The sequence below is a fragment of the Siniperca chuatsi genome, linkage group LG13 (genome assembly GCF_020085105.1).
Source record: "Siniperca chuatsi isolate FFG_IHB_CAS linkage group LG13, ASM2008510v1, whole genome shotgun sequence".
Classification (NCBI taxonomy): domain Eukaryota; kingdom Metazoa; phylum Chordata; class Actinopteri; order Centrarchiformes; family Sinipercidae; genus Siniperca; species Siniperca chuatsi.
In genome coordinates, this window is record NC_058054.1 from 8,456,234 (window position 1) to 8,474,614 (window position 18,381).

Here is an 18,381-nt window from a genome sequence, read left to right on the forward strand (position 1 = left end):
TGAGTAAACATTGCATAGTATACATGACTGTTATAACTTAATTGATAGCATCTCAGTTGTACCCAGGTCTCTATTTTCTTCTTCTTTAAACTCACTGGTTTTGCAATTCTTATTACACTTAGCTCCCTTCTGCAACGCCCTGATGCAGACCCTGGAGTCCAACCCTGTCACAAAAATTGTGTGGAATTCAGTCAAGCCCCTGCTGATGGGAAAGATCCTGTACACCCCCGAATCCCCTGCGGTCCGCAAGATATTAAAGAGCGTAAGAGAGACCACCTCCAGACCGACCTCTCACCTCTCCCTCTCTCTCTCTCTCTCTGTCTCTCTACTCACTTTTTCCTCTCCTTCTCCATTCCTTTCACCACTCTCAGTATCTGTTTATATGCGTCCAAACTCCCACCCTACTTAGGAATGAGCTGACTACCGAAGCAAAGGAGGGCGGAGGGATAGGGGGTCAATCTACTGCCTGTGTGAGGGAAAGGAAGAGGAGGGGTGAATTAAACAATAAATCGAATGTGAGGGTGCAGCAATGAAAGGAAAAACAGAATGTTTTTCAGTCTGTCACATCTCATTCAGTGGTCCTGATGCAAAACAGATCTCAATTTCAAGAGGAGTGTTATTAATGATAATTCAGCAACCTGCTGCGGAAAAGAAAATTACCTAATGTGACTGTCCATTTGTTTATTACCTATGTTGTTTGAAGAGTATTGCAGTTTAGAGCTTAGATAAATGACATTTTCAGGTTTCAGGGATCTCACTGCTGTTAACTGTCTGACACTATTTTTATACAATAGAAAGAGCTTGCGTAAAATAATCACTTTCCTAAATAAAACAAGAGAATCAGAATCAGTTGATATTAATGATATTAGCACACGTCAACAGAGTTATACTGTATGTTGATTGTGCTTCTTCACTGCTGGTGTTCTACAAAAATCTGCATTGATTTGATATAGTGTTTATTGGTGTTTGTGTGTGTGTGTGTGTGTGTGTGTGTGTGTGTGTGTGTGTGTGTGTGTGTGATGCAGGCCAACACAACTTTTGAGGAGTTGGAGAGGTTGCAAAACATGGCCAAGGCCTGGAAGGAGTTGGGACCTCAACTCTGGGCTTTCTTTCAAAACAGTGTCCAGATGAACATGATCAGGGTATGAATACAGCACACAGATGCAGTCATACTTGTACACAATTTAGTGCACACCTGCAAATACTAATTTTCATTGAATATTGATGCACTATACATATCCAACAAAAGTTCCACCATCAGTACATTTGAAAGTATTTGAAATTTAGTATTGTGCTCAAATTCAAAAGAACATAGTACAATAGTAGAATACTCCTTAAATACAACATATACAGTGTTAGAAGCAACCAATAGTCAGCAGAAGTATGGATACCAATCCATGAGATGGATTTAAGTCAAATTCAAGCCACAAATTTGATAAACTTGCAGCTTGAATTTGACTTTAAAAAGAATGACTTCACATCCTTTTGAGGCTTTTGCTTGAAAAATTTGACACCCTGCCCAAGCCCAAAACAGAAGAATCTTGTCTGGTGCAGTGTTTCTAAAGACTGCAGACAAACTAACCAGCTAGGCTGGTTGCACTTACCATGTCCGGTGAGTCATCCGATCAGGATGGAGAGTTTGCCAACAGCAGCTTCCAGTCAATTGGCATTCAGCTTGAACTTGCAATATTCCTCTCAGACATGAGATTTGACATTTTGAAATATCATTACATTTGGTGAAAATAAATTATAGTTATGACTTGAACCATGTTTGTCGACATGATGATTTAAGGGCATTTTTTGTATTCCTTAATATAATATGCAGCCAACTAAATTGCATGTCTTCTTGCATATGTAATTCATTTATATTACATACAGCAACTATAATTCTGTCTCAATCCATGCAGGACACCCTGAGAAACCCAACAGTAATGAGCTTCATGGACGACAGTCTGGAAGACACAGACGTTACTACCAAAGACATTCTTAACTTCCTGTACAACGGTCCAGAAGAACAGAGGGAGGCGGGCATGCCCAACTTTGACTGGAGGAACATTTTTAACATCACCGACCAGATCATACGCATGTTCAACCAGTATGGAGAGGTAAGAAACACAAATTAGTCTGTCTGTCTGTCTAACTATTTAGTCACTCTATTTTTCCCCTATTGATGAGGAATATGCCTATTCTTCACTCTGTTTTTTCTTCTTTACCGCAGTCACTATTTGCTAAATGTTGCAAATTCCCAGGACTAGGTGTTCAGCCTTTTTGTAAGACCAACTCTCGGTTCTCCAGACAGGTGCATCAGTCTTCCACGCCTGCTCCCAGGAGATTGCAGCTAGGCCCTTTTGAAACGGAGTAGGCCACTTAGCACGGCTATAGAGCCGCTCTCCCGTCCAGTAGGCTGAAAGGTGGGGAGAACAAGCCTGCTGTCACCCCCCTCCTTTGCTTCCATTGTGGAGCCAGTGATAAAGTGGAGAGTAGGTGGGAGTGAGTCACCCCCCTATGAGCTCAATGCTGTTTAAGTGTATGGCCCTGCATTGAAACAGACCCTTGCGCCGGCGAAATAAAAGAGGGCAAATCACTCTATCCATCCTTCACGCCTTCCCTCTCTCCTCCCTCATCTTATTTAAAGGGGGCAGGGGTTGCGGTTTTGCAGAGAGCCCTATCAGTGCAGGCATCTCAATCTGTCCTTTGTCTCCAAGTTCAGCATCGAGACCCTTCTGAGCCCCACAAACAAACCCAGGTGGTTTAGCCAATTAGATATAGCTGTCAGCTATCATTGGGCCATAGGATAGCTGCTGCAGTTAGCATTAGGTCCTCTCACTCTGTCAGGGGTATGTTTCTCACACTGAAATCCCATTGGAACATATGTATCAGTGAGGGTCTTTCTTCTCAGCTCATCTCTGAGTGAACATTATTGTGTTGTGAATGTATGGTCCCGTAAAGATGAATGGGAAGTGGTCTCTTGTCTGTCTTTGAGCGGTCTCAGGCTATTGTACAGTAATGTGAATGGAGACATTAGACACGGTGTACACAGGGGTGTGGGGGGTTAGAGAGCAGCGTGTTTGTGTGTGTGCGTGTGTGTGTGTGTAGGGTGGGAGTTTCACATGGCAATTACACATGTTCCATGGAGAGAGAGAGAAAAAGAGAGCGTGAGTGTGTGTGCATGTGTAAATTGAGAGTGTGTGAGAATGTGAGCTCCAGAGCACAATTGTTTGTGTGTATGCTATGTGTTTCTGCATGTATGAGTGCATGCATTTGCTTTCCTGCATTTTTGTGTGTGTGTTTGTGTCTGTTACTGCAAAATGAATGTAGTAGCTCAGATTCTCCCATGTCACCAGATCGCCTTAGTGAAAGATGGTTCTTTTAAGTGTGAATGGAAATTCACACAACTACACACAGTCTACTATGGCAGGGTATCATTTGAAATTTTTCTGGGACCAATACAATACCTGAGTTTAGGCACAGACCCCAAATTAGATTTTTTTATAATGTCTGATCAAAAAATAAGTAAACAAGACCAATAATCTGACAAGCATTCAGTGCTTCATCAGTTGTTTCCACATAGAACAAATGCAACATGCACCTAATCCAATACACAATCAAATTAGACCTGGACACCCAACTTACACACACACACACACACACGCCATCATGTTTTTATCTTGGCTAAAACAGCCCCTGAAAGAACATTGCAGTACAAAGGGAAGTCATTATACATGAACACACATACATATACATGCAATGTAACTACTGTAGCATACAACATCTTCCCTACATCAAACCCACAACACTCTTTTTTCCTCTGATTATAGTGCATCAATCTGGATAAGTTTGTGGCTTACACGGATGAGTCCCAGATGACCCATCAGGCCTTGTACCTGCTGGAGGAGAACAAGTTTTGGGCCGGCGTGGTCTTCATGGACATGTATCCCTGGACCACAAGTGTACCCCCGCACGTCAAGTACAAGATCCGCATGGACATTGACGCAGTGGAGCGCACCAACAAGATCAAAGACAGGTCAGTAGCAGCTGTGTGTAGTGATGTTTTGTTAGGAGCACTGCCCAACCCTTTTTGCTTGTGATCCCTCAAAATAAAGTGTCTACTTTTGACTCCCTATCACAAGTTGTATATGTCTGTTTTTGAGCATTTCCACCAAAGAGTTTTTTCCCTTCTAACCTCAGATTGTTTCATTTGAGTAATTGTTTGAGAATTTCTTCTTTCCTATCCAGTTTATTGTGCTGTGATCACTCAGATTTATCTTGCAGCCCCTTGAACAGATACTGATCCCCAGTCCTTTAAGGGTTGTAGTTTCCAAACCATTGGTGGAAGCTTATTTATCGCACAAAAAATTTGGATAGAAATGTTTTATTAGCAAAGAAAAAAGCTGATCATAGATCAGCTGACTGCTATGCATACACACAGGGGTTTAGTAGGATCCAACCAGTAACGTTTAAACTACCGTACCACCATGACAACCTATCGTTCCTTTATTTTTTCATGTTGTTACCGGCGTATTAACAATCATCCTACCAACATATTTAACGGGTCCATGGGGACCCCAAGAATAAACTACTGTAAGAAACAACCATCATAGCAAAATGTTAACTTATTTCTTCTTATTTGTGCTTTTCCAACACTCACTCCATGTCCTGACCATGCTCTGACCAAATGTCAGTCATATGCATGACACACTATTTTACAGTCTTATCATGTATAATAGAACAAATTTAATTTGATAGTCATAAAACATTTTATTATGAAATTATGTATTGTATTTCTGACTTTGAACATCATCTTACCTTAGAAAGAGCAGTATTTAGGGTTGCTGACAGAGCACGTGAGGGAAGTCTGCTGCATCTGAAAAAATGGAATTACAGAATAAAGCACCTGTGAAATATGACAAAAGTATGCCTCTGGGGTCTGCGACTACCCCAGTCGATGGGATGAGGTTTAATGAGGCAATTTATATGGATTTGTCATATTCCTCAAAGGAGGAGAAGAAAATCTTATCCAGGTGGCCTCAATGTGTTTTCAAAAGTCTCTTGGTGGTTCCATATTAACTCGATACCTGCCCTTTCATGCATGTGAGGCTCTCACATAAGTTTTCCTTTCCCTTTGATCTCCCATTCATAAACAGACAGAATGTCAATAGCCCTAGGGGTGAACAAGCAGTTTTAGCTGTTTACAGTGCACCAACACACTGTAATGGACCCAGTGAGAGTCCTGCCTCTATACAATTGAATAATCAGATTGCAAGAGGGCTTTGCCTCGGACTTATCCGCTTAAGTAAAAGCAGTGTACATGTGGTGTGTGTGTGGCTTTATAGACTCTGGCTTCGGGATGTTTTATTATAACAACATTTTGAATGGAGACAATTTCATACAGCAAAAAAATGAATGATGAATGCTCTTGTGGCCACATTTTAACCAACAGCCACCTCTGTCTTTCGCTGTCTGTATCCTCTCACAGGTACTGGGACCCCGGCCCCAGAGCAGACCCCATGGAGGACCAGAGGTACATCTGGGGAGGCTTTGCCTACCTGCAGGACATGATTGAACACGGCATCATCAAGCTTCACACAGGCACAGACTGGCCGCTCGGGGTCTACGTCCAGCAGATGCCATATCCATGCTACGTAGATGACCTGTGAGTAAACCAGTCACTTCATGTAACAGCAGATCATTCATATGGTGGTGCTTTATCCAAGAATGCTTCCATGACTGCATATACATAACATTTTTAGCATGGATGACCCGTAATGAAACTGAATATAGGCCACAACCACAAGTTAACAAGACAGTGTACTGGGGTTTACTTTTATTTAAGCCATGATGTTTTTAATTTTTATTTTAAACTGCACAATTTATTCTATTCTCCACACTGATAGGCCAAAAATGTCTTTGTCCCATTTTACATTACTTTGATCTGTTAGGCACTCTTTTTGGTTTGAAGATAGTGTATGTTATTATGTAAATTACAGTATTCAGGGAACATTTGTGCACTTTCCTGTGAAATTGTCTTCGTATGTGAAGCTATAATTTATTGATAGATGTATTGATCGACTCTCTAACTCACTGATAAACTCCTTAGTTGATTGATTGTGCGAGTAATGGAATTTCAGTGTCACCCTCTCAAAATGCCAGCCCAATCAAGACACATCAGTGCATCCTCACAGAACTTAAGTTACCAGGCAAACAAAGTATGTTATTGTCTTACACAAGTTCACATGTTAAAGCCACTATGTAGTTCCTAGAATGAGGAAAGTCTGTGGCTGCATGTGTAAAATTTTTATGGAAAAAGTGTGCTGCTGCATGTGTAGACTTTTTATGGAAAAATTAGCCAATCCTTGTGAAAATTGTTGCAGTCTATGTGTTGTTTTCAGCCAATTCATCTCAGTGTCTACAGGTTGGATTTCTTGGGGAATAAATTGTTGTCTGTCAAAGTGTTAATTGTGGTATTACCACTGGGTGGCACCAAAGTCTGAAATGTTCGAATCCTACACATAGTGGCTTTAAGTTTGCTCCCTTAAACCTACCTTTTCTGAAATGTTTTTCTCACAATCTTCTTATTAAAAGAGACCAGCAGTAACTGAAATAATGTAGAGGTTAATAATTCTGTATATTTATACTGAGAACAACAGCAGGTCATCAAAGACAGATTTCCCATGGGTTTAATGAGGTTACTTAATCCAGTTTTGGGGTCATGTCCTCACTCACCCCCCCTCTTCCTCTCCGCTCTTCTCTTCTCCTCCAGCTTCATGATCACGCTGAACCGCTGCTTCCCCTTGTTCATGGTGCTGGCCTGGATCTACTCTGTGTCCATGACTGTGAAGGGCATTGTGCTGGAGAAGGAGCTGCGCCTCAAGGAGACTCTCAAGGCCATGGGGGTCAACAACGGAGTCATTTGGTACACGTGTTTCATAGACAGCTTCATCATGATGACTGCAAGCACGGCACTGCTCACCTCCATCATCATGGTGAGAAAACAGGGGGAGTAGGATAGAGAAGGAGGCCATGTTGATTGAGAAACTAGGGTTAAGGGTTTTATTTTGCTGGTTTTGAAGGTTAATGTTTTGTAGTGTGCAATGGTGCCCTCTGGTGGATGATTTTAAAAAGCTCCATTTATGGAGAGAAACATATTGCTCACACAGCCAATTGTTTACAGCTGTGTTTCGATGTGTAAGTGAAAATCTCCTCAACATAAACACTTTATATCTTTTTTTTCTCTCAGGGTGGAAAGGTGCTGAATTACAGCAACCCCATCCTTGTCTTCTTTTTCCTGCTGACTTTCACTGTCACCACCATCATGCAGTGCTTCCTGATGAGTGTGTTCTTCAACAAGGCCAACCTGGCAGCTGCCTGCAGCGGCATCATCTACTTCACCCTCTATCTACCCCACATCCTCTGCTTTGCCTGGCAGGACCGCATCACCAAGAACATGAAGTTGGCAGCTGTATGTCTATTTTTAACTTTTATTAAAAATGTTCTATTTTTACAAATACAGAAAAATGGGGAGCCCTGGTAGCTCTTCTGGTAGAGCGTGTACCGTAATTAAGGCTGAGTCCTTACCGCAGCCCGGGTTTGAATCCGGCCCGGGCCCTCTGCTGCATGTCATCCCCTCTCTTTCTCTCTCCCCTGCCTTTCCTGTCTCTCTCTCTACTGTGACTATTTAATAAAGCAGAAATGCCGAAAAAATAATCGTTAAAAAAATACATTACAGAAAAACGCAAAGATACTGTTTAAGCACAAGCATTGCAAGTGTAGTGAGTATTAAAACTAATTTCATGTTTTTAACACATCGTAAAAACATCATCATAAAACAAATTTTCAGCAAAATTCTCTTCTCTTACTAGTGCAACAGTACAGGCTGCAAGGATAACTGATTGTGTATCATCGTTTGAATAAATAGTATTGACCCTGACAAAGGAATATATATGTACATTTGTTACACATGTACATGTAAAGATGTTTTCATTACAGACATTGATAAATTAAATCTTGAAAATTTCTTTATGTAGATCTTCTGCACCACTAAAAAAATCAATAATTTATGCATCCCCTGCTTCTCTAGAGCTTGCTGTCTCCAGTGGCCTTTGGTTTCGGGACAGAGTACCTGTCGCGATATGAGGAGCAAGGTTTGGGTCTGCAGTGGGACAACATCCAGACCAGCCCGTTAGAGAAAGACACCTACTCCTTCCTCACCTCCATCCTCATGATGGTGTTTGATGCTGTCCTCTACGCCGTCCTGGCCTGGTATCTGGATAATGTCTTCCCAGGTTGGGCTGCTAATATACTATATGATTTACTTTTACCCCTTTATAGGTACTACAAGTTTATTACACTGAGAATTATATCAAATTTCTGCTTCACAGGACAGTATGGCATTAGCCGACCATTCTACTTCCCATTCCAGCCCTCATACTGGCAAAATCCTGCACCCTCTCACACAGAAATGGCTGATCAAGGTTAGTATCACTGACTCTAAAATCTCTTCCATGCCTCATAATTGAGGAGCAGCCCAGTGACTGGAGGTTTGTCCCTTTACTCAGATTTGCAAGTAAAACCTGAGTGGAAGAAGTGAATGCCTGCCCTTATTTTTTACCTCAAAACTAATTACGCCTAGGAAAAGCTTCTAATTCCCACTGGGAGACTGTGGTTGTATTGGAAAGGTCAATATGACGTATATAATAAGTTGAGGCTCCACAAGAAAGATTTTCTCCCTTGCCCCCTCCGGCACTCCTGGAGCAGGAACTGAATTAGCATTTTCGTAGAAGAAGAAGTTTAGTATGGTGCACTCATGCCAGCACAGGGTCTGAAACCAGGTCTTCTCTTTGAAGAATGGACCATCTAAACATCTTCTTCAACATAATGTTTGAATTAAGAAACTTGTTAAAACTTCTTAAAACTTCCTTAGGAAAATAAAAATGAACTAAATCAACTTGTCACTTCTGTTTTACACCTTAGATCCTGAACCAGACAACGTGGAGAAGGATGCTGTGAGCAGGGGCACACCAGAGAGACATACCTGTAATGGTTCAGCAGGCAGGAAAGCCTGTAAGCACCAAAGTAAGAGGGATCGACAGGAGAGAGAGAGGGAGCTGCTGAGACGACAAGGGGAAACTCCAAACCAGGAGGAGGAGTGTCAGGACTTAGGGATGGAAGGTGAGGACACAAATACAGAACTGCATCCTAGGAGCCAGCAGTAACTGATGGGAGATGGGAAACTGACACCAAACTGCATGTGGGGAACACACTGAGGACATCTGGTGGACAGGCAGGGTAACACACCACACCTGGATCTGCAATACAGAAAGGGTATAGCACAGATAGATGAGGGAATACTAAAGAGGAAAAACAAAGAAAAGGTGTGCTTGCATCCATACTCTTGATGATCAAGACGTGTAACTGGCGAGTATTGCTAGGTTACTGTACAACGGAGTCAAACGTGATAAAATATTCAAACATTTTTATTGTTGGTTGTACCAGGCCTCAATTCAGATAATAAAAGGAAGGGAAAGGAATACTTTATGGCATGTGATATTCTAGTTATGTTAAATACCCATAAATTGGTGGACTAAAACATTTTTTCTTTCGGTTCTTGTGGTTTTTGAAACTTTGTTTCACAAACTTTTCATTTCTTAATTTTGATGGAGCAAAGTGTTAACTCAGTCTTTTTGGGTATGTTTTCCCATGCAGGTCAGTTGTTCTTTGAGACCGACCCATTGGGCCTGGTGATGGGGGTGCAGATTCAGGACCTGGTGAAGGTGTTTGATGGAAGCTCTCATCCAGCTGTCAACTGTCTCAACATCAATTTCTACGAAAGCCAGATCACATCCTTCTTGGGGCACAATGGGGCTGGAAAAACCACCACTATGTAAGCTGAAATCAGATTTAACAAGTTACAAATCTATTTGTACGAAGTGGAGTAAAGGTTCAGTCTCAAAAGATGTAGACAATCAGATCATTTAATAAGAATTTAATTGAATAGGCTCAGAGGTTGGCTGGTTCACATACTATAAATTGTACCAAGTTTAAACAATTTTTAATACTTAGGTTTTTATAGCAGCTTATCTGCAGAAAGGATCTCCTAGCAATAGTTTTCCATTTGAACATGACAACCAGATATTATCATATTCCTTTTTACCTGCTACTTTTCTGACACAATTTTTATAGCCTTTTGTAGTGATTCAGATTACCCTACTTGTGAATCCCTTCATGAGATCCCAGCGCAAAGTTCAAAGTTCAGCGCAACCCCAGTGTCATGGTATTGGTATCGTATGTGCTTCTGCTCTGTCCAGGTCAATCCTGACTGGCCTGTTCCCTCCTACATCTGGAACAGCCTACATTAATGGAAGAGACATTCGGACCGACATGGACATCATACGCTCCTCCATGGGGATGTGCCCTCAGTATAACATCCTCTTCAAACAGTGAGTTACATTACAGATGCTGCTGACATGACTGGAGTCAGTTCAGTGCAAATATGCATTGAAAGTCAAAAAAATGGCATGGATACAGTGTTTCCAGGATATACAGCAAAAAAGAGCAAAATAAAAAAAGGACCTATTTATGTTGAAGAACAAACTAAAATTACTTGTCGCTAACATTTTCTTTGTTAAAAGTTGCTAATTGAACTTTGAAAGTTTAGAATGTCTTCAGCTGTTATTAAGTGAGGAACCGACTTTGTTAAAATCAATGCACATTCTTCAAAAATCAAAAGCATTGGTTTTGACAGCAGTTGCTGAAAGCAAGAGTTACTGATTTACTTCCCCATTCAGAGTAGACTTCACAGTCAAAAAACAGTCAAAACAACATTTTAAACTCTTCCTCTGTAAAATTGTTTATTATTGTCGCCCTGTTGTTGTTCCAGTCTCACAGTGGAGGAGCACATCCTGTTTTACTCACTGCTGAAGGGTCGAACTCAGGCGGAGGCGGAGAGAGAGGTTGAGGACATGCTGGTGGACCTTGGGCTGCCTCACAAGAGAGACGACGAGGCTCAGAACCTCTCAGGTGGACCACTTGCTTCTCTGTGTTTGTGAAAGAGAGAGAGAGCAAGCGAGCTAGAGTTTCATTCATTCCTTCATCATTGTTTCTGCTCTGAACAGTTGCCTCTCACACACTCTACAGGCGGTATGCAGAGGAAACTGTCAGTTGCCATGGCGTTTGTTGGTGGATCAAAGGTTGTGATCCTGGACGAACCCACCTCGGGAGTGGACCCCTATTCCAGGAGATCCATTTGGGACCTCCTACTGAAATACAGAACTGGTAAAAATGTCTCATTTAACCCATTAAGCTCCACATTTTAGCCCTCCAGGTCGACATTTTACCCCTTTAGATCCACTTTCTAAAATGCACATTTTACCTCCAACCGGTACACATCTCACCCCTAAGGTCCACTTTTTACTGCTACACTGAAGACACTGAAGAATGAAACCAAATCCTTGGCAGCTTTACAGCTCTCCTAAGGCACTTGAATTAAGCAGTGAACTGATCAAACGGAAAAATTCAGCTACAAAAAGCAAAAATTGCAGTCATAAAATCAATAATGTGCTGGCAAAGGCACTTGAAAGTTATGATAACTTCTTTGTTCATCTAGAATGGGCTGAAATGTTCCTTTGATTCAGATGACACGTCAATAAAAAGCACTTTATTAAAAGTTTGACCCTTGTGCAGGCCGAACGGTGATTCTGTCCACTCATCACATGGACGAGGCCGACCTGCTGAGTGACCGCATCGCCATCATCTCCAAAGGACAACTCCACTGTTGCGGATCCCCCCTTTTCCTCAAGAACTGCTTTGGAGTTGGTTTCTATTTGACACTGGTACGCCGGATGAAGGATCTTAAGAAGAAGGAGGTAAGGTTTACCTTTTACACAAAATCAGCCAGAAAAACAGCCCATAATGTGCGTTATGTCTGCCCCATCTGTCTGTTTATTCTTCATAATCGTTTTCAAATACAGAGACACGAAAAGAACACCAGCTTTCCTTCCACTAAAGTTACAGTTTTCTGGCAGGATTTTTGAATTGTTAAGGGTGTTCTTGTCTTTGCTGTTTTCATCAGAATGATTGTGACTGTGCCTCCGACTGCTCCTGTTCCTGCTCCATCTGTACTAGATACAAAGATCAGTCTCAGAACCAGTCCCAGCATCTAGACAGAGTTCTGGATGGTAAGTGTATTCTGTATATTTCTTTTACTGTAACTGCATACTCATGAGCTACCCCTCCTCTGTTTGTGTGCATGTGTTCTCTTGTGCTTCTATCTTACTCAGGAAAAACTTTGGATTTAGACCCTGTGAGTGAGGGCTGTTTGAGGGTTAAGACTTAATTTTCCGCTTATGGTTAGATTCAGGTTTAGGTTAAGGTTAGGATTAGGGGTTAGGCATGTAGTTGCGAGGGTTATAGTTAAGGGAATTAGTGTTAGGTTTGGTTTCTGGTTTATGTATTAAGTTTTTCTCTGTATATTATTAAAGTTTATGATTAAATAAGCAACAATGTCAGAAAAAAACCCATCACCATTAGTTATATTTTTATTAAGACTTTAACACTCAGAAAACTCAGCTAATCTGCTTCAGGAGGACTGTATGGGTGTGGTTTTACCAAATTTTATTGACAATACAAACAAGCAACTCCACAGCTGTCGTCAGCTGTGGAGTTGCTGAATCCTCATTGGTGCATTTAAGATTGTGACATCAGCTTTTCCCCAACAAAGACTTGCCCACTTAAAACCAATGAGAAGATCACAGGCAAAAATACAAATACAGAAATCTCCCATGTCAAATAACCAAAAACTGTTTCAACTTTGGCAGAAATTTCTGTGCTCATGTAGGAGCCCATTGCTCATAGAAGGAAGTTGATTGAGAAAATAGGTTTTCAGGGCCTTTAAGTCAATGAAGGTCCTCACAAGTATAGCAGTACAAACCTGTGTGTGTGTGTGTGACCTGCAGGGACTGGCCCAATTATCCAAGGTGTAAAACAGATGCAGAAACAGAACACACTATTTCACATTTATAATTTAGTGGTGATATTGTCCCATGTAGCTTTTTCTCCCAATTCTGCCTGAGGACACTGTACTTGAGATGCAATGATTCAAACACAAATTCACTCATGCATTTTAGTGCTTGAATAATAATGTTTGTTTTTTGTTTTTGGCATAATTAGCAGTTTCCCTTCCTTTGTCCTTTTCTTGGTTTCTACTATTTTGAGAACACTTTACTCTTAACTACCCTCTCCATAAATGATGATTTTCTGTCTTCTTCCCAGGGGATATAGACAGCATCACTAGTCTCATCCACCACCACGTCCCTGAAGCCAAGCTGATCGAGATGATTGGCCAGGAGCTGACCTATCTGCTCCCCAATAAGGGCTTCAAGCATCGAGCGTATGCCAGCCTGTTTAGGGAGCTGGAGGAGACACTTGGTGACATGGGCCTCAGCAGCTTTGGCATTTCTGATACATCACTAGAGGAGGTAGCGTTTTAATGCTACATTTACACTGCATGAAAAAGATGGTAAATAAATAAATAAGAGCTTTCAGAATATAACATCAGCTTTCTACTTGGTAAGTTTAGATTTTATGATAAACCCCGATTATTCAGCTTTGTGATTTCTGATATCATCAACAAGAAAACACCCATAGTCAGGTAAAAGAAATTGTATTAATTTGAGCAAAGAAAATTATTTATTTTTGATAATAATAAATGATAACAACCACCTCTTGAATATTTTTTCAGTCGATGACTCTACAATCTTTGATTGGGTGTTAAAGCATCACCTACTGTACACTGCAAAAACTCTCCATCCTGACAAGTAATTCTTGTCTATTACTGTGTCCTTGAAGTCTTGTTTTCTTAAAAATGAATCTGCTGCTACAATAAGATTATTTCTGCCTGTTTCCAATACAGATCCATTTGTTTAAGAAATTCCATAGTTACGATGAACCGCAATGTCCTGGTTTGAGTCTGGCCCATTTGTTGCTTTTCTCTTTCCCTTTTACCTGTAATCTCTCTACTATCGCTGTCTAATGAAGGCATAAAATGGCAAATAAATAAATACATTTCCTATAAATGATGTCAGTATCTTGAAACAATATTGAATAAGGCTGGGTACTGCACTAGAATCAAGAAAATTTACTTTTAAATGAATAAAATTCTGGGTGCACGGTGGCAGAGCGGCTACAGCTCCTGCCTCCCAATAAGGAGATCGTGGGTTCGTGGGTTCGATTCCCGGACCGACCAACATCACACAATCTCTCTGGGTGGAGTCTGCATGTCCTCCCCGTGTTACCGTGGGTTCTCTCCGGGTTCTCCGGCTTCCTCCCACCGTCCAAAGACATGCATGTGTAGGTTAATTGATAACTCTAAATTGCCCGTATTGAATGAATGTGTGAGTGAATGGTTGTCTGTCCTTGTCTGTGTCTGTGTTCGCCCTGCGACGAGTTGGCCACTGTCCAGGGTGTGCCCTGCCTAAGGCCCGAAGTCACTGGGATAGGCTCCAGTCACCCGCGACCCCCTAACGGGGACCAAGCGGTAGAAAATGGATGGATGGATGGATGGAATAAAATTCTTGAAACAAGTTGTTTTGTATTGGAAACAGGTGTAAGCTATTGGACCAAATTGGCTGATTTTTGTAGTTGTTTAAAGAAAATTAGACTTTTTTTGACTCAACAATAGACCAAAATTTATTTGCAAAATGGACATTTTAGCTGAACAAGTTCATACTGTCTGTATGTGATGGCAGCATTTTTCCGGTTGTGTTTTTTTAACAGAATCTTCAAGTTTAATACAGGAAAATGAAAAACTTCTATTACTTCTGAACGTAATGCGTGAAAAGTTTTGAAAGTTTAGGGAAGTACTTTTTTTCTTTCCAGATATTCATAAAGGTCACTGCAGATGGAGAAGCAGCGAATAATGCCACCACTCCTGGTAAATACCACCACTGATATTCAGCATGGCCTTTTCCTGGAATTGAATTTCTGACCCATTGCCCCGTCTCTCTAACGTGTTGTTAATCCATTTGCCTCACACCTGTTTCTATTATTGTTGTGAATTCCCTAACTCTAACATTAGCTACTTGTGTAGTATTTCCATGTGGTGTGGTGCATCATTTGTCAGTTTCAACCCTCTAGTTTGTGTGTGTGTTTTGTGTCTCACCTGTGCGCTCCCACCTCCAGAACAGTGGATATTACAGCGGAAAAAAAACTGCAACAAAGTTGGTGAAGATGAAGGTCAGATACTTGAGAGCCAACAGAATTCTGTCAATTTAGGCTTTTTTTATTGAATCTGCTGGACTTGGGTAAATCAGTATGTGCAAGAATTGTTGTTATTTAACATTAAAGTTATTTTTTTGACCAGGTATGTGGGGTTTATCACATGTGGACAATTTGGATGTAATCCTGTAAAGTGTCATCACAGAAAAGGGCTTGTGTTCTCATATTAAAATGCTTTTCTGTTCTGATTATTTGGATATTCTTAGTCTTTATTTAGACAGGGATTTCTGCTTGCTTGCTCTTTTCTAGCACAGTACTGCTTTAAATTCATAAATGTACTCACATTTATCATTTGTCAGCTGCATAGAAAAAATCTGAAACTTCAGATGAGTTTAGGTGCTTCGCTCAGTGGAATCTCAGCAGTATGACTAAGCCTGCTTCTCCAACTTGCTACCACTGCCTCTCGAGCAAATGCTTTGTCCTATGTAGATATTTTATGTACAGTACTTACTGCATGTTTTCTTCACAGAACATAACGGTGTGATGGAGACTAACGGCATTACCCATGGTGCATCAGACAACAGTGCAGGAAAGGGCTCGAGGCAGATGAAAGGGGCCGCTCTGATCCTGAAGCAGTTCCTTGCACTGCTAGTGAAGAGGTTTCACCACGCCATAAGAAGCCAGAAAGACTTCATGGCACAGGTACAGAGTTGCAGCGATGGGTGGATTGAGGGCTTAGTGTAGACACGAAGTGTTGACAGTGGGATTATGTGAAGTATGAACTGATTGCAGACTGAGAGGTGTGAATAATTGTAATCTGTTTTGGGTAGCAGATGAGTGTATTTTAACTAAAGGGACAACATATTTAAGTGCCAGTGTTTTTGACACATGTGCCAGTGTTTTTGACACATGTAATCTGGAAGTCCAATGAGAAAAAACCTTTGCAACAAAACAAAGAATTGTTTGCCCATTGCTTTTATTAATATTAAATATATCATTAAATCTAGAGGAAAACATAATGTAAAGGTATAGATATGAGTACATCTGTGTATTTTTTGTAATGGTTTAAACTGTTTATGTAAACTGTGAGTGTTGTGATTTGCTTACTTGTTTTTTTTTGGGGATTTCAGATCGTCCTTCCTGCCAGTTTTGTCCTAATAGCGCTGATCTTCACCATGATTGTCCCTCCGTTTGGAGAGTATCCAAGTCTGACTCTGACTCCCTGGATGTACGGACAACAATTCACCTTCTTCAGGTCAGACCTCATGTCAAACACTGTCAAAAAAGACACTAGCTTTAGATAAACCATCAGTTACAGTATGTATCACATAAACACGGAGGTACCTGACAGATTGGTGGTGATTATATTGCTTATATTTCTTCAGTCAGTGGCTTTAACTATTTTCTTCTTTACATTTTCTCATCTCTATTTAGTAACGAGCAACCATTTGACCCCAAAATGAAACGCTTCACAGAGCGCTTACTGGACAGACCAGGCCTGGGGACACGCTGCATGGAAGGAGAACCACTAGGGTGAGTATCAGGACTATCGATAGGACAGGACAGGACAGGACCATGACACGAGTACATCTCATTTCCTGAATTCAAACTAACTGGTACAGAAATCCTGCAACATGCATTCAGATATTTGGAGTTCATGCAGACTAAGAAAGTTTAAGCAAAAATGCTGAATTCTTACCTGCTAGCATTAAACTCATCTGAAAATTACACCGAAGCTTGAACATCTGGTATACTCTCATATTATCATTAAGGCCTCACATAACTGGTGACATATTTATCCAAGCTATAAGCCAAGACTGTTACATCAATATTATTAATCCCATCCTCAAGAATTTGTATTCAGTAACATTTCACATGTTTTTAAATTCAACCCAAATCATATACTGTACATGGCAAAGACTACACCTATTATTCGATAAATTATTGCATATTGCATCTCCATGCTGATCTATTTACATTTTTGCATTTCTCCACTTACCTCCCTAAAGAATGCCCTGTAGTAATAGAACATCAGAGTGGGAGAATCCTGAAGTCTCTCCTCTGGTCAGCAACATCTTACAGAGTCCTGAGTGGAATCAGAGAAACCCGTCTCCTTCCTGCCAGTGCAGCTCCAGTAAGAAGCTTACCATGATGCCCATCTGTCCTATCGGAGCAGGAGGCCTGCCCCCTCGCCAACGAATCGAGGCCACGGGAGACATGATGCTGGACCTGACGGAGAGGAACATCTCTGACTTCCTGGTTAAAACCTATCCCAGTCTCATCAGAGCCAGGTAGGTTTAAATGCAGTGTACATCTGCATTCAAATTAAAACAAACAGGAGGAATTAAAGAAGAAATACAAGCGTGTTAAATCCCTCAAAGGGCTTAAAAACATGTCACGAATCAAATAAAAAAGAGGTTTAAGGTGACAGAAAAAACTTGATACTGTAAACAGAATACACAGAAAGATCTTTTCAAGCTTTATAAAAATGCTATAAACAAGCTATGATTGCTCTGTAAATCATTTTGTTTGACCACTTTTTAAACACATTTAAATAATTACATCTCTGCTTGATTAAATTCTGAATTTCATTTCACAGTTTGAAGAGCAAATACTGGGTGAATGAACAAAGGTAATAATTTGTGCTTTACTGCTGTAAGTCTCTTTCTGTCAGTCTTCGTCTCCCTCTTGTGTAGTTAATGTGGGATACTGAGTGTAAATATTCTCTTTCCTCAGATATGGAGGTCTGTCAGTAGGAGGACAGCTTCCTATCCTAGACGTCAAACCCAAAGACATCCAGAATGTTTTCAGCCAACTGGGACGAATGCTCAACATCACAGCGGTACTCAGTTCAATTCATTTCAATTTAAAGGGGCTTTATTGGCATGGGAAACATAAGTTAACATTGCCAAAGCAAGTGTGAAATAAAAACGTATACATAAATCACTGTTTCTTTTGCTCATGAGAGAATTTTGTAAAGTCCATCGAGTCAGTTTATAATTTTTATTTCACAGGGTTACTATTCTGGAATTGCACTCGGGGAGATTGGTCCTTTCTTACGATACATGGAGAGTGAATTCAATATAAAGGTAAGTGTAGGTTGGATACAGGAGCTGGTTTTTACACAAATAGCAAATCAGCAAGTGGTAGACATTATATGCAAAAACTCAT

The 18,381-nt window shown here is 40.8% G+C and overlaps 1 protein-coding gene across 2 annotated transcripts in view; it reads left to right on the forward strand.

Annotated features, from left to right (window-relative positions):
- LOC122886377 (retinal-specific phospholipid-transporting ATPase ABCA4-like) overlaps positions 1-18,381 on the forward strand; it is a 65,566-nt gene that overhangs the window by 14,240 nt on the left and 32,945 nt on the right. The window contains exons 10-35 of one of the 2 annotated variants that reach the window (XM_044218469.1): positions 123-262; positions 1,026-1,142; positions 1,908-2,105; positions 3,819-4,024; positions 5,477-5,653; positions 6,761-6,983; positions 7,238-7,459; positions 8,078-8,282; positions 8,379-8,471; positions 8,971-9,168; positions 9,703-9,880; positions 10,305-10,436; positions 10,877-11,016; positions 11,134-11,271; positions 11,680-11,861; positions 12,068-12,173; positions 13,267-13,472; positions 14,872-14,926; positions 15,175-15,228; positions 15,740-15,912; positions 16,341-16,465; positions 16,645-16,743; positions 17,220-17,501; positions 17,810-17,842; positions 17,947-18,052; positions 18,225-18,299. In XM_044218469.1, the coding sequence (XP_044074404.1) occupies positions 123-262; positions 1,026-1,142; positions 1,908-2,105; positions 3,819-4,024; positions 5,477-5,653; positions 6,761-6,983; positions 7,238-7,459; positions 8,078-8,282; positions 8,379-8,471; positions 8,971-9,168; positions 9,703-9,880; positions 10,305-10,436; positions 10,877-11,016; positions 11,134-11,271; positions 11,680-11,861; positions 12,068-12,173; positions 13,267-13,472; positions 14,872-14,926; positions 15,175-15,228; positions 15,740-15,912; positions 16,341-16,465; positions 16,645-16,743; positions 17,220-17,501; positions 17,810-17,842; positions 17,947-18,052; positions 18,225-18,299 (3,863 nt within the window). The remainder of the gene's footprint in view (positions 1-122; positions 263-1,025; positions 1,143-1,907; positions 2,106-3,818; positions 4,025-5,476; positions 5,654-6,760; positions 6,984-7,237; positions 7,460-8,077; positions 8,283-8,378; positions 8,472-8,970; positions 9,169-9,702; positions 9,881-10,304; positions 10,437-10,876; positions 11,017-11,133; positions 11,272-11,679; positions 11,862-12,067; positions 12,174-13,266; positions 13,473-14,871; positions 14,927-15,174; positions 15,229-15,739; positions 15,913-16,340; positions 16,466-16,644; positions 16,744-17,219; positions 17,502-17,809; positions 17,843-17,946; positions 18,053-18,224; positions 18,300-18,381) is intronic. The other variant, XM_044218470.1, reaches the window with a different exon arrangement.